The 14,556-nt window shown below is 37.4% G+C and overlaps 2 protein-coding genes across 2 annotated transcripts; both read right to left on the reverse strand.

Moving 5' to 3' along the window:
- Nucleotides 1–584: 584 nt before the first annotated feature.
- On the reverse strand, nt 585–1,797 carry LOC149155771 (glutathione S-transferase U19-like). Its single transcript, XM_089441152.1, has 2 exons — nt 1,397–1,797; nt 585–1,171 (listed from the first exon to the last, which is right to left on the reverse strand). The coding sequence occupies exons 1-2, from the start codon at nt 1,721–1,723 to the stop codon at nt 806–808; spliced, it is 693 nt and encodes a 230-aa protein (XP_089297278.1). The 5' UTR covers nt 1,724–1,797; the 3' UTR covers nt 585–805.
- A 7,045-nt stretch (nt 1,798–8,842) lies between these two features.
- LOC149155772 (glutathione S-transferase U19-like) lies at nt 8,843–10,001 on the reverse strand. Its single transcript, XM_089445996.1, has 2 exons — nt 9,607–10,001; nt 8,843–9,381 (listed from the first exon to the last, which is right to left on the reverse strand). The coding sequence occupies exons 1-2, from the start codon at nt 9,931–9,933 to the stop codon at nt 9,016–9,018; spliced, it is 693 nt and encodes a 230-aa protein (XP_089302122.1). The 5' UTR covers nt 9,934–10,001; the 3' UTR covers nt 8,843–9,015.
- Between the last annotated feature and the right edge of the window lie 4,555 nt (nt 10,002–14,556).

Raw genomic sequence — 14,556 nt, forward strand, 5'->3', positions numbered from 1 at the left:
ATATGTAATCAAATTATGGGTATTGTTTAATATGCCATGAACGCACGCGATATGACAGAGGTTCATTTAGTGAACCCCAGTGTTCATTCCTTGGTATGCATTTTACAAAGTCTCTCATACTTACTTGAACTTTGTAGCAATTGCCATCCTTGGAAAAATGGCATCTCTTATAGTTGTTTGTATAAATTTTAGAGAGCCTTGGCATCCTTCTTCCTATTCTCTTTCAACATATTCTTTTTAACCTAAATGAGCATTAGTCTAGAGGATTAGGTAAACCATTTTCAAGATGACTCCATAATTATTTCTATCACAGTGTGGTACTTGTTACCACAAGCCACTGCTGCTAGCCATCTCAAAGACAACAATATAAACCCCCAAAACCGATTAAAACTTGCTCAAATACCAATATATTGAAAAAAGAAACACGGAACAGAACAAAAGATAGAGTAACACAGAGTGTCAACAACAACCGAGAGCATTTACATCACTCTACACAACAAGCTTATCTTCAACACAAGACTTCCCATCCATGAACAGATAGTCCTAATGTTTCACTGGTTAAATTACTTGCATGTCGTGAAGGCTGAAGCTCAAATTATAACTATAATTATTGAAACCATTCAACACAACTGTGACAAACTGTATATATAAAATTATTCACTGATTGAACACAACAGTCTGATGCATTCTCACTCTTAAGGGGGACTTCAAACATCTCAAAATCTAGTAAGTGTCTCTCTACTCTATTCCACTCCGTACTCTCAATATATATATCAACGATGCTGCAACAACTTAAGATTGCCAGTCAATCGGAGGTGACAAATGCCTTCCTTAGTTGAATGGCATATTCTGAAACCTTCAGAGGATCCTGAAGAATCTTCTTGACGCTCTCCCTCTCCAAGCATCTCTTCATCCACCCTTGAAGCCTAGGGAACTCACCATCCCATGGTATTTTCCATTTGGCGAGCGTTTCCAGTGCATAGAACCAAGGGGCATTGGGAATCAATACAATGTCCAAGAACCCAAACTGGTCCCCTGCAAAATAAGGCTTACCTCCACCTGCTGACAGCTCCCCTTCTAGCAGCCCCAGGCATTCTAACATGTAGCGCGTACCCTCTTCTTGAGCTTCACCGGTGCATTTCAAAATCCTATGAACAACATTTTCCAAAAACTGAAAGAAACCACACCATTTCAGATAAATTAGATACCTCATTTCAAAATCCTATGAACAACATTTTCCAAAAACCGAAAGAAACCACACCATTTCAGATAAATTAGATACCTCATACAAATATCAGTGATAAATGCAATGAAAATAGTCCCAGGTTTTATGATCCAACCCCCAACAAGACTACGTTGAAAAAAAAATGCAATGAAAATATAGTCGTTGGATTACCTTAGTGTCCATAAAGTCTGCCCAGAATCTTCCCAGGGCTCGGTCATATGGATTGGAGGGCATGAAAGAATTAGAGCCCGGCCAGACCTCGTCGATGTATTGGAGAATAATGACAGACTCGCAAATGGGCTTGCCCTCATGGATGAGAACGTTTACTCTCTTGTGGACGGGGTTCGTCTGTAGCAGCAGCTCGCTCTTGCAGGCGAGAACATTTTCTTCTTGGTATTCATATCTCACCCCTTTCTCTTCCAACCCAATCAAAACTCGCATGCAGAAGGGACTGGGCCATTGGCTCAACACTTTTACTTGCTCCTCCTTCTCGCCCATCTTCGACAAGTGGGTACTAAGGATAGACCTCCTTGATAGCCGAGCTTCATGATACCTTGTGGGAATGCTTATATTGAATTCCAGTATAGCCAGTCCAGTCTTGAGAACATAATAGTCTACAGAATGGTAAGTGGTGAAAGGTTGTTTGGTGTCATTTTCGTAAATGTATCCTCAATATATAATTGAAATTTTATTATTATAGTCATGGTGGCTCCCTTATAAAAATCAGCGAAAGATAAAGAATCAGACTCAGGATCACTTACTTCTTGACCAGATCTGAACATGCAAGGCTTTTTCTTTTAGTGCGAAAAGTTCAACATAATTGTTTAGATATCCCCCTAAATCTAATCGAAAGTTTATAGATTGTGGAATCAATTTATTATTTTATTGATAAATATAATAACTCTCAGACGACATATCCGCGGCCATTAAAATATAGCATACTCAATTTTATTAAAAATGGGTGAAAAAAATATGCTTTGCTTGACAACGTCAAAGTCAAAACCTGCCTAGACTCCTTCGAGGTATTCCATGCTCTTTTTTTATTATCAGTAGGCTCATGAAAACGAAGAACACTGCGCACATCACGAGGACATATAATACTATCTAAGTATTTTGGTATTCCATGCTTTTTTATTATCAGTAGGGATAGGTTTGGCACCATCAAAGACCCTCAAGAAATCTGCAATGTAGGTCTGTGGGCTCCCTGTCTGTTTGAGCCTTGTCAGCTCAACAAAATGCTGCTCTGGATCCCTCTGATCAAATCGCTCCATCAGTCTCTTGGTAAACTCGACATATGTCGTCAGTGTGGAGCGCCCTAGTGTAACCATCCCATGAAACCACCAATCCTGGGCCTCACCATCCAAATTCAATGTTGCCACCTTGATGGCCTCTATCTCCGACATCTGGTTAAGCTGGAATTAATGTCCAGCTTCTCCACCCAAGACTTTGCCGAACTGTTTGATGAACCATCAAACGTAGACAAGTGGAATCTACTCGCTGTACGGTGGGTGTCACTATCATGGTAATGCTGATACCCTCTATGATGGTCGCGGGGTCTACTATCCCACTGGAGCTGAACAAAATCTCTGAATGAGAGGGCTTCCCTAAACTCCTGCCCATAGGCCTGGTACTCTGCAAAATAATCGCCCATATGTCTAGGCTCTGCCTCCTGCTGGGCTACGGCCCCCGTGTCGGCTCCTAAGAAAGTGGGCATGGTAGAGCGTGTAGGGGCATGTGAGGCCACCTGCTGCGCAGTATCACGCTGCTCTGGCAAATGGTGGGATGCGCCCGATCCCTCACCAACCTGAAAAACCCGTGGGCTCTCACGCTGTCTGGCCTCTACTGCCGTGAATCTCTGCCCCATCACCTCAATCTGCCTCGACAGATCCTGCATGGATTTGAGGAGCATATCTGCAAATCTCTTCCCGTCATCATCTGCCATCAGATCCCCCTGTTCTGCGTCCACCACAAGCTCCTCCTATTCTGCGTCCACCACCGGAACATAGTTTCCCTCTCCGTAAGTGTTCTCCAACCTACACCCAGTGTCTCTGTATCTCTGATCTCTGTAACAGATATAGGGTTTTTCCCTCGGTGTCATAGATTGTTAGCTCCACAGGCTGAGCCAGACCTATGCTCTGAAACCACTGTAATATCCCTAACCCGGAATATTCCTCAAACCCCAACAAAACTCCAACCAAATACGTGCAAATGATATAATAACCCAGAAGTGATAAAATAACAGTGGAACAACATATAATAATGTAAACCGGAAATATAAGCGGATACACAAGAAATGCAGCGAGAAATGCTAACCCATTTTATTATACTAAGCAATAAATGAGTACAAGAGGTGATTAGACAGATGGCACCTCAACTTGCACAAGGTAAGTGAAGAAATACTCTTAGAATGACAAGAATGGCCTCTCTGCATGGATGTTGTTGTTGTGCTGTTGTTGCTGCTAGAAAACAAATGATGATTTGGGGCTGCTCCCCTCCTCGGAAAAAGCTAAAACTCTGGATTTGGGCTCTACTCAAGAAACCCAGAAAAACCCAGAAAGCTTTCCTAGAATGGCCTCACACTGATCTGCGTCCCAGTTGCTGGAAAACTATCGTGTTGTTGCTGCTGGAAATCAAATGAGGATTTGGGGCTGCTCCCCTCCTCAGAAAACGCTGAAACTCTGGAATCGGACTCTACTTTAAAACCTAGAAGATTTTCTGAAATGGCCGACCCCCGAAAATCACCCCCTTGGGCTTCTGCGCAGTTCCTCAAAGACACTAATGAAATTGTTGCTGAAATGCTGATGAAACTGTTGCTGAAATGCTGATGAAACTACTGCTGGAATGCCAATGGAAATACCTTGCCCGAGCAGGCACTCGAAGTCCCCCAGGGCTAAGGGTGATTCTCCGAACGGAGACACTCAATGCACTAAACAGTGTTGCAGACTAGCTAAACAGCCAGCGTGCTCTAAGTCGAAATGACTATCACAAATGCTCATAACCAGAACGATCCCAAATGAGGGGGTTCCTCTTTATTTTATAGCCTCTGCCTCTTACAATCCCTAGGCTCACTTTCTCCTGCGTGATTGCCCTTCTTGCCATGTGTTCCTTCCCTCCTGCGCAGTCCCTCCATGTGTCTGCGTGGGCCCCATTTTTGCGTCCCCCTTTGGCCCCCTTGGTTCCCCCTTAAGTCACAACGTTGTGCTACCTAGGAAGTGACTTTTTATTCTAAAGTGAGTTATGTTCCCCCTTCCTCACTTTTTATTTACAAATAACTATAAAAGGCAAAAATCGAACAAAATCGAATATTCCAATTAGCCATAGCTAATTAGGAATATTACACTTCCACTTCCATTTTCTCTAGAAACATATCTATTTTGTATAATCTTCTTCCTCCCTTGACAAAAACTTGAGATCTAAAAGGTTGCATTGAACCTTGGACATATCTTTCTTCTTGGACTTTCCAAACTTCCCCTTCTTCATCTTATTGATTTAAGATAGATAGGCTTGAGATTATCCATTTGATCAAATGCCATATTTCACATTAATCCCCGATTCCTCCAAAATGCATTGTGCCCACAACTCATAAAATGGAGTTGAATCTTTCTTAGAGTAGATGTTGGTTGCAAAGCTGCTCCATTCTGGTGGCAATGCATTTAGTACATAGATGGTCATTTTCGAGTCAGAAATAGTCTCCCCTAGCCCTTGCAAGTGATCTCTTAATTGAGAGATCTTCATTAGAAAGGATGTCATGTCCTCATCCTTTGACTTCTTCATCTTGTACAATTTACTCCACAAAGACATCTTTTGTCTCAATGTACTTATAGAGTACACCTTCACTAACTTATCGTACATAGCATTGGAAGTTTTAAAATTTGCGACAAATGGAACAAGAGGATCCTTGATTGATTCAACTATGATCCTTTATGTCCTTACTTCCCCTTTCTTGTACTTATCTAGTTCTTGAGTGTTGTCTTTGCTCGGTTCATTGATAACCAAGATTCTCCTCTTCCTTGATGATGTCTTCAACCTTTCTTGACGCCCTCAAGACCTTTGAAGAACCTTCAACAATGTCCTTGAAATATGTTTCTTAAGATTCCTCCAACAATAGCTTCCAAGATCCTTTTTATGCTCCCTTCAAAGATGCCTCCCAATGAGCCTATATATATTTCCTTCTTTCAAGAGACAACCTTCCTTGTAATCTCCCTCTCAAGCATTCCTTTGATGAGAGCTTGATAACCTTGATCTTCTTCAATGTATAAACCCTCCTTCCAGATATGTAGGTCTTTCACAAATGATCATCCTTGACAAGAAAGCCCTTCTTCTAGATTAACAAGCTTTCTACTTCTTGTGTCCTTCTAGCTACCTTCTAATTCACCTTAGCTCTGATACCATGTTAGAAAATTCAGAGTGGCAACATATCAAATCAATTTTCCTTAACCTTAATATTTTCTTATGAACTTAGTTAATCTCATTTTGTTCTTTAGTTATATATCTTCATCAAGAAAATATCAAGAACGAAATAGTAACAACAAGGACACAAAAAAATAGGTTCTCAACTAGGGAAAAACCCCTCCAAGGGGAAAACCCAGTAAACTTTTCTCTTCTTATAGAATTTTCTTCCAATGAGATAACAAAGACCCAATCCCTAGACCAAGTCCTTCTCCAATTACCAAGTCATCCCTTCCAACAAGTCTTTTCTTGATTCTGCACCAATCAGCTTCAACACTGCAAGTTCGACCTACCAGCTTCAACATTGCAACTCAACCTACAATTTCGACCCTTGTTGTTGCTGCAGAAACCCTAGTTCAACTTCCTCTTGAGACCTTCCTAGAGCAAGACAACTCCTCCCAAGGTCAACGAGGTCAAGATAGAGTATTCTTCCTCCCAACAACAAGATATTGCACTTCATCTTATTGCAACACAGTCTTGCAATTTTGGCCTTTCTTGGAAGCTGCAGAAACCCTAATCCTTCACATGTGTGAGAGAGATTGAGCCCAAAAATAAGATTTTCATTCTTCCTTTCTTCTCCTAGACCTTTTCTCTCGTCTTCTTCTTCTTCCCAGCTATAGACTGAACTTCCTTCTTGAGATAAAACTTGTGAGTGAGTGGATGCTAAATCAGGTTGAACTACTTCTTTATATAGCCTTTCAAAGGGGTCGAATTCCCTTCTTTAGGCCAACTTGTAACTGCCAGGGCTGACTTGTGCTTTTAGAGTTTCCAAGACTTTCTAAACTCAAAATAAATTATTTTTCCAATTACATTTTTCTTGGAAGGGTCTTATAAACATGATGTTGACTCCTTTGACTCATGACAATAAATCCTAAGACCTAACAAACCCTAGAAGCATGAAGAACATGTTTTTTTCCTATAAGCCATCAATAATGAGCATGAAACCCATGCTTTAAAATAATATCTTGTTATTTTCTTCTTTTGTTTGTTACATTAAATACATATTGAAATGAGTACAACAACTATGAAGACTGAAACTAGTTACATTTTCAACACCATAAAAATCTATATAAATCAACTGAAGTGGATCTCTTGCTCTCCATGATTTACCAAAGGGAAAAGCATTTCTATGTTGCTATTGAAAACCTCATATATTTTTGTATGTGGTTCAACCAAAGGTTTTCCTTTTACCATTTGTTTCTTATACAACAAATTCATCCCATTGAAATTCAAGTGACCATATCTTAGATGCCACAACCTAGGTTGGCCCATTGTGTCAATTTTGAATGCAAAGAAAAAATTCACTCTTTATGGTTAAAGGAAAAATTGTTGTGTTTTTCATGTTAACTATTGCAATTTGATTATTACTATCATTTTTATCAAAAATAATGTATTCTCCATTCTTTAACACAAACCTCTATTCCTTTTGAACTAATTTTCCAACATGAGTGAGGTTATGTTTTAAACAGGGGGCATAGCATACATCTTAGAAATTAATGTCACTTTAGTTGGTGCAAATGGAAGTTTTTATTTTTCATTCTCACCTTACATTTCAAATTCAACAATGGTAGAAATCATTTCTTCGTTTCCACTCATTTGTTGCTATAACCACTATCTAACTACCAGACATCCTTATTAATTTCTTCTACTTCATTGCAAATGATAAATAGATTTCGTTTCTTTTCACTTTTAGATGAAATTTGCATTTTTCTTATATATATTGTGTTGTGTTTTGTTACATTAGATGTATGATGTCCAACATTTTCACAATAATGACATTGAATAGTGGATTTGTCATACTTTGTGAGAATCTCCTATGTGAATTATCATTAACCCTTCCTCTTCCAATTTCATGGTTGATACTAAAACTTCGACTTCCATTTTCTTTAGAAGCAACATCTCTATTTTGTATATTCTTCTTCCTCCCTTGGCATAAACTTGATATCTAAAAGGTTGCTTAGAAGAAATGGTAGCTAATATATTTAGCCTTTGTTCATGGATGTGCAAGGAATCCATAAGCTCATCAAGAAACATTTGAGTTAAATCCTTTGTCTTCTATTACTACAACCATAGGATCAAATCTAGGAGGAAACTTGGTATTTTCTATGATTCTTTGAACCTCATGAGTGTCGCCATTAGCTCTAATTTGATTAACCAAGTTCATAATGTGGGTAAACAAATCATCCACTAACTCGGACTCCTTCATTAGCAAAATTTCAATATCTTATTTTAAGATTTGTAACTTGACCAACATTACCTTGTTCATTCCCACAAGGGCTTCACTAGGGGAGCAATACCATACCATGTGGGTTCATATTGGGGGATATATATTGGGGTAAAATTGACTTAATATATAGGAGGTAAAGAATTTTTATATTGGCAGGTGTAAAAAATGGAGCTCAAAGTTAATGAAAAAATATAAAAGGGTATAAAAAATGTTAATGAAAAATGGATACCTACAATATCTAGTGAAAGTAGGGGTTTTTCAAATTGGGGAGGTGTATTGGGTTCATATTGGTAGGGGGTTAAATAATGTGATTTTTAAAAGTATTTTCCAATATGTAGTCAAATTAAGAGTATTGTTTAGTATGCCATAAACGCACGCGATATGACAGAGGTTCATTTAGTGAACCCCAGTGTTCATTCCTTGGTATGCATTTTACAAAGTCTCTCATGCTTACTTGAATTTTGTAGCAATTGCCATCCTTGAAAAAATGGCATCTCTTATAGTTGTTTGTATAAATTTTAGAAAGCCTTAGCACCCTTCTTCCTATTCTCTTTCAACATATTCTTTTTAACCTAAATGAGCATTAGTCTAGAGGATTAGGTAAACCATTTTCAAGATGACTACATAATTATTTCCATCACAATGTGGTACTTGTTACCATAAGCCACTGATGCTAGCCATCTCAAAGACAACAATATAAACCCCCAAAACCGATTAAAACTTCCTCAAATACCAATATATTGAAAAAAGAAACACGGAACAGAACAAAAGATAGAGTAACACAGAGTGTCAACAACAACCGAGAGCATTTACATCACTCTGCACAACAAGCTTATCTTCAACACAAGACTTCCCATCCATAAACAGATAGTCCTAATGTTGCACTGGTTAAATTACTTGCAAGTCGTAACTATAATTATTGAAACCATTCAACACAACTGTGACAAACTGTATATATAAAATTATTCACTGATTGAACACAACAGTCTGATGCATTCTCACTCTTAAGGGGGACTTCAAACATCTCAAAATCTAGTGTGTGTCTCTCTACTCTATTCCACTCCATACTCTCAATATATATATCAACGATGCTGCAACAACTTAAGATTGTCAGTCAATCGGAGGTGACAAATGCCTTCCTTAGTTGAATGGCATATTCCGAGACCTTAAGAGGATCCTGAAGAATCTTCTTGACGCTCTCCCTCTCCAAGCATCTCTTCATCCACCCTTGAAGCCTAGGGAACTCACCATCCCATGGTATTTTCCATTTGGCGAGCGTTTCCAGTGCATAGAACCAAGGGGAATTGGGAATCAATACAATGTCCAGGAACCCAAACTGGTCCCCTGCAAAATAAGGCTTACCTCCACCTGCTGACAGCTCCCCTTCTAGCAGCCCCAGGCATTCTAACATGTAGCGCGTACCCTCTTCTTGAGCTTCACCGGTGCATTTCAAAATCCTTTGAACAACATTTTCCAAAAACTGAATAAAACCACACCATTTCAGATAAATTAGATACCTCATTTCAAAATCCTATGAACAACATTTTCCAAAAACCGAAAGAAACCACACCATTTCAGATAAATTAGATACCTCATACAAATATCAGAGATAAATGCTATGAAAATAGTCCCAGGTTTTATGATCCAACCCCCAACAAGACTATGTTGAAAAAAAAATGCAATGAAAATATAATCGTTGGATTACCTTAGTGTCCATAAAGTCTGCCCAGAATCTTCCCAGGGCTCGGTCATATGGATTGGAGGGCATGAAAGAATTAGAGCCCGGCCAGACCTCGTCGATGTATTGGAGAATGATGACAGACTCGCAAATGGGCTTGCCCTCATGGATGAGAACGGGTACTCTCTTGTAGACGGGGTTCGTCTGTAGCAGCAGCTCACTCTTGCAGGCGAGAACATTTTCTTCTTGGTATTCATATCTCACCCCTTTCTCTTCCAACCCAATCAAAACTCGCATGCAGAAGGGACTGGGCCATTGGCTCAACACTTTTACTTGCTCCTCCCTCTCGCCCATCTTCGGCAAGTGGGTACTAAGGATTGCCCTCCTTGATGGCCGAGCTTCATGATACCTTGTGGGAATGCTTATATTGAATTCCAGTATAGCCAGTCCAGTCTTGAGAACATAATAGTCAACAGAATGGTAAGTGGTGAAAGGTTGTTTGGTGTCATTTTCGTAAATGTATCCTCAATATATAATTGAAATTTTATTATTATAGTCATGGTGGCTCCCTTATAAGAATCAGCGAAAGATAAAGAATCATACTCAGTATCACTTAATTCTTGACCAGATCTGAACATGCAAAGCTTTTTCTTTCAGTGCGAAAAGTTCAACATAATTGTTTAGATATCCCCCTAAATCTGATCGAAAGTTTATAGATGGTGGAATCAATTTATTATTTTATTGATAGATATAATGACTCTCAGAGCACATATGGCCGGCGGCCATTAAAATATCCTATACTCAATTTTATTAAAAATGGGTGAAAAAAATATGCTTTGCCTGACAACGTCAAAGTCTAAACCTATCTAGACTCCTTCGAGGTATTCCATGCTCTTTTTTTATTATCAGTAGGCTCATGAAAACGAAGAACACTGTGCACATCACGAGGACATATAATACTATCAGTAGGCTCAAGTTTTTATTTTTAAATCTATGAGGTGTAAACTTGTTTTTTAATATATGAAGTGTATCAATGGGTGATTTGTGTGGAATTTAATTTGTGTTTTACGTAAAAATCTTAAATAAAAGAGTTGAGGCTTAAAGTGATTTTTGAGAGAATTAAAATATTTCAATAAGCATATCTTATAATGTTGGTGATACTATTTTTGGTGGTTAGATCATTTTTCTATCTAATTATGAAACCAAATTTAAATTGTATAATCTGACAAATTCAAATACCTAAGCCTAAATCTCTTTATCCATTCAAAAATATATTTTAAATCATTAAAATTTACAATCACATTAAAAAATGTCTACATTCAAAAACAACATTTTATTCAAAATTATATCACAAAATTTTAATTAAAAAAATTCAAAAACATTTAATATTTTAATAAAAACGAATTTGAATGACCAATAATTTGAGTTACCTCCATGGAAACTATAATGAACATTCAACTTTACCTTACCTTTAAGATCAAAAATTTTCTACTATTAATCTTTTTAGTATGTTTATAGAATTTCATTCTTTTTATATATAAATTTATTTAAATATAAAATTTACGACTACATTCATGAGAGGAATCCAACAATTTATATTATTTTATTGATTTTTTAAAATATTATTGTATATAATTTTAATATTAAAATAATAACATTTTAGGGACAGATCAATTGATGAAGTAAGGTGAGTTGAGAAAACTGAAGTTCAAATCCCCGAGTTGTGTGGTTTACGAAGAGGAGGAGAGGTTGTAGACCGCCGAGGGGTACTAATAGCTACCAAAGACCTACTAATAGCTATGTGTCAAGTAAAGAGCTAAGCCTAAGGCAGGTTCCTCTAATATATATATATATATATATAGCATTGTTTAATTATTCAATGCTTTAGAGTTTCTGGTCTAACAAAACAATTTTTGGTTAGATTTTATTATTATTATTTAAAATTTGTTTTTGAATGCATAAATGGTTTAAACCCCTTAAGCACTCAAGGTCATTCCAACAAATTGTGACAAATTTCACCAAAAAATGTACCCTAAAAGCCTCCAAAGTGTAGACTAGTTAGACTATGACTTTATAATGAGCAAAATTAAAATGAAAAAGAAATATTATATATATTTTTATAATTTTATTTTTTCTTTTGTAAGTTAATTTGTATTGCTTCAAACATTCACATTACATCATCCCAGCGGCCACATTTCATCACAATTCATGCTATTATCAGTCTCAATCTTCCACAAGGGGAAACCAAAATCAGTTGATTGATAATTTGATAATAAGTGTCAAAATAAAGTGTATGTTGCTAAAAAAAACTAGAACAAATAGAAACTAAGTAACATAAAGAATAAAAAAAACTAAAGTAGATCATGTCAAGTGATGAAGAGTTGGAGGAAGTCATTGGAGTAGGGTCCTAAGCACTGGTACCGGCAAGGGCAGAGGGCTTGAGCTCATACTACAAATGGCTTTCCACATGCCCCATTTGAGCATCCAAGCTTGCCAAACAAGAGTGTTGATGTCACTGCACCCTCTTAATCTCATTTAAGAAAGAGATTATATCATTTCGGGCTTTATGTTTCTCTTTTGAAACTCTGCCCAAAAGAGTTTTCAACTGCCAATGGAGGGTGACATAATTTGTCTTCCCCTAGTATGACCAGGGTCAAGAACCTAAGTTGACTACTTCCTCCATGATCTTTGAGACTGAGTATGTCTGGCGGTCACTAGTGGTGAGGGTTTCGAGCTTGTGAGTTTCCTTGTGGATATTAGGAGGAACAAAGTTAAAAATGGTTGCGTCTTCCTGAGCCTAGGCCAAAGCACACTACCTGTCTTGATGGCCTCTACCCCTAAGATTTATCATTCAACGAATTGAGGATAAATAGAACTCATTAACCTATCCCTCCCTGTAGGCTACAGTCCACCTAAAAAGGGGAAAACCCAAAAAATACCCATTGTTGGGAAAGTTTTTGGGCAGTTGGACAAAAAATCCAGAATTAGGGTTTTGAGTAAGATTTAATCAACCAATTATGAAGATGAAACCCCTCAAGGAATCCTATAACTTAAGGAGGATTGGACTCATTTTGATCATTTATTAATAGAAGTTGGATTTTCACATGTGCTTCATTTCCTTTCCTACCTTTCATTTCTTTCCTTGTACAACCTAGATCAGTGGTATTAGAGCAATTTTCTCCTGGTTATTTCTCGATACATGTCCTTGACAAGGTCAAGGTACAAATAGTTAGGTCTTGAGCTAATTTAACTTGGGAACAATCACTCTCACCAACCTAAGTGACCTTCCATGGAAGAAGCAAAGAGAGGTGACATAGTGGGAGGTGTTATCAAACTTTTACTTAAGGAAGCACTTGTGCAATAGAATTATCAGACAATGGACAATTTTTCGCAGATCCTTTGTTGAATTCCAACAATAGTTGAGGCACCTTCAACCAACAACCATTTTGGAGGTGCGAAACCATTCAAGGTACAAATTAACTTTGATGTGAAAATAGATATCAGTGCTTTGGAGAAATGGTTAAATATGTTAGAGGGTTGTTACTTTGTCCAAAAAAAATCTGACAATGAGAAAATCACATTTGTGCTCCTAAAATCCCTTCCCATGTTAAAGATTGGTGGGTAGGTTACTGTAAGAGACACAAAGAAGACACATCTACGATATTAAATGCATGACCCACTTGGGCATCTTTTGTCAATGCCCTTAAGGAGGAATTCTACCTTATAAGGAACTATGGTTACCAATACACGAGATTGACACTGTTGCTATAGGAAAGAGACCATATTGTGCTAGAGTACACCAATATTTTCCATACCTTATGCTAAAAAATTGGGTATCAAAGACTATGAGTGACACCTATTTTTTAATTACTGCAATGGTTTACATAGGTACATCCAAAAAGAGTTGGATTTCTCGCACACCTCATCACTAGGAGTTGCTGATCAATATGCAGTCAAAATTGATCATAAACTGAGGTAGAGGGATATTAGTGGGAATTCTTGTTTGCAAATATAATACAACAAAACCCTAGAAAGGCAACCCAAACTTGAAAAACAAGGGACAAAGCAAGAAGAACCAACCTCTAGCCAACCTCTAGCCAACCAACCCAAGTCATTGACAAAGAAAAGTAATTGTTGGGTCGAGGAAAAGGTATGATTTTCCTCCTTATTTACTTGGTTAATAACATGATTTCAATCACTTTTCATTTATCTTAAGGATGTTGTGGCAGAAAGAATAATGAAAACAATTAAAAATCATTGTCAAATGATTTATATACTTTTAGCGTTGTAAGTCCTAAATCTCGCTAATTTGTGTGTAGGATGACTGAATTGGACATGTTCCTTCAGATAAGAAAACAGTGTCAAAAAAAGGAACAGTCATTATTTGAGTTGCGCAAGCCAAGCTAAGAACAGGCAGTGAGATGCGGAATTACTACTAAAGATCTGGTAATTAGGCTGAGCAATCCTGAGGATCTTCTGATCCTTAGGATAAGCTCTAATTTACTAAGCATTCCTTAGGAAATATATAACACTAGTAAATAGAAAAGAAGAGGACTTTTACTTTTCATTATTTTTTCTTAAAGTAAGACTGTGAGTCATAATTTAGCCTTAAAGGTTGCAAACAATTATGTAATCTATTTTGACAGTTAATGAAGAAGTGAAGTTTTTACATTAAACTCGTGCATTGAGATTTTACCGCAGTCCCTTCTGGAGACTTTGGGCCCAGTTGCTAGAAGATTCACTACTTGACTGTATCATTTTATTTACTTTCTCTGTTGATATTTGCTTTGCAGTTCTCGTTATAATCTGAGGTAGATTAAGTCTTATATTTTAATTGTTGTTCCCTTTCTAAATTTACTTCCTACGATTATAGGTTTTGCACATTTAATTATTTCCAATTTTGGAATGCTTTCAATTATTGGCATGGTTTAAGCAGTTTCCTTTGATATGCAAGAACTAGCAAAAGTTGTGTGAATT

Source organism: Pinus tabuliformis, chromosome 9 (assembly GCF_031772625.1).
Source record: "Pinus tabuliformis cultivar Carrire ecotype Pingquan chromosome 9, CPIR1, whole genome shotgun sequence".
In the NCBI taxonomy this organism is placed as follows: domain Eukaryota; kingdom Viridiplantae; phylum Streptophyta; class Pinopsida; order Pinales; family Pinaceae; genus Pinus; species Pinus tabuliformis.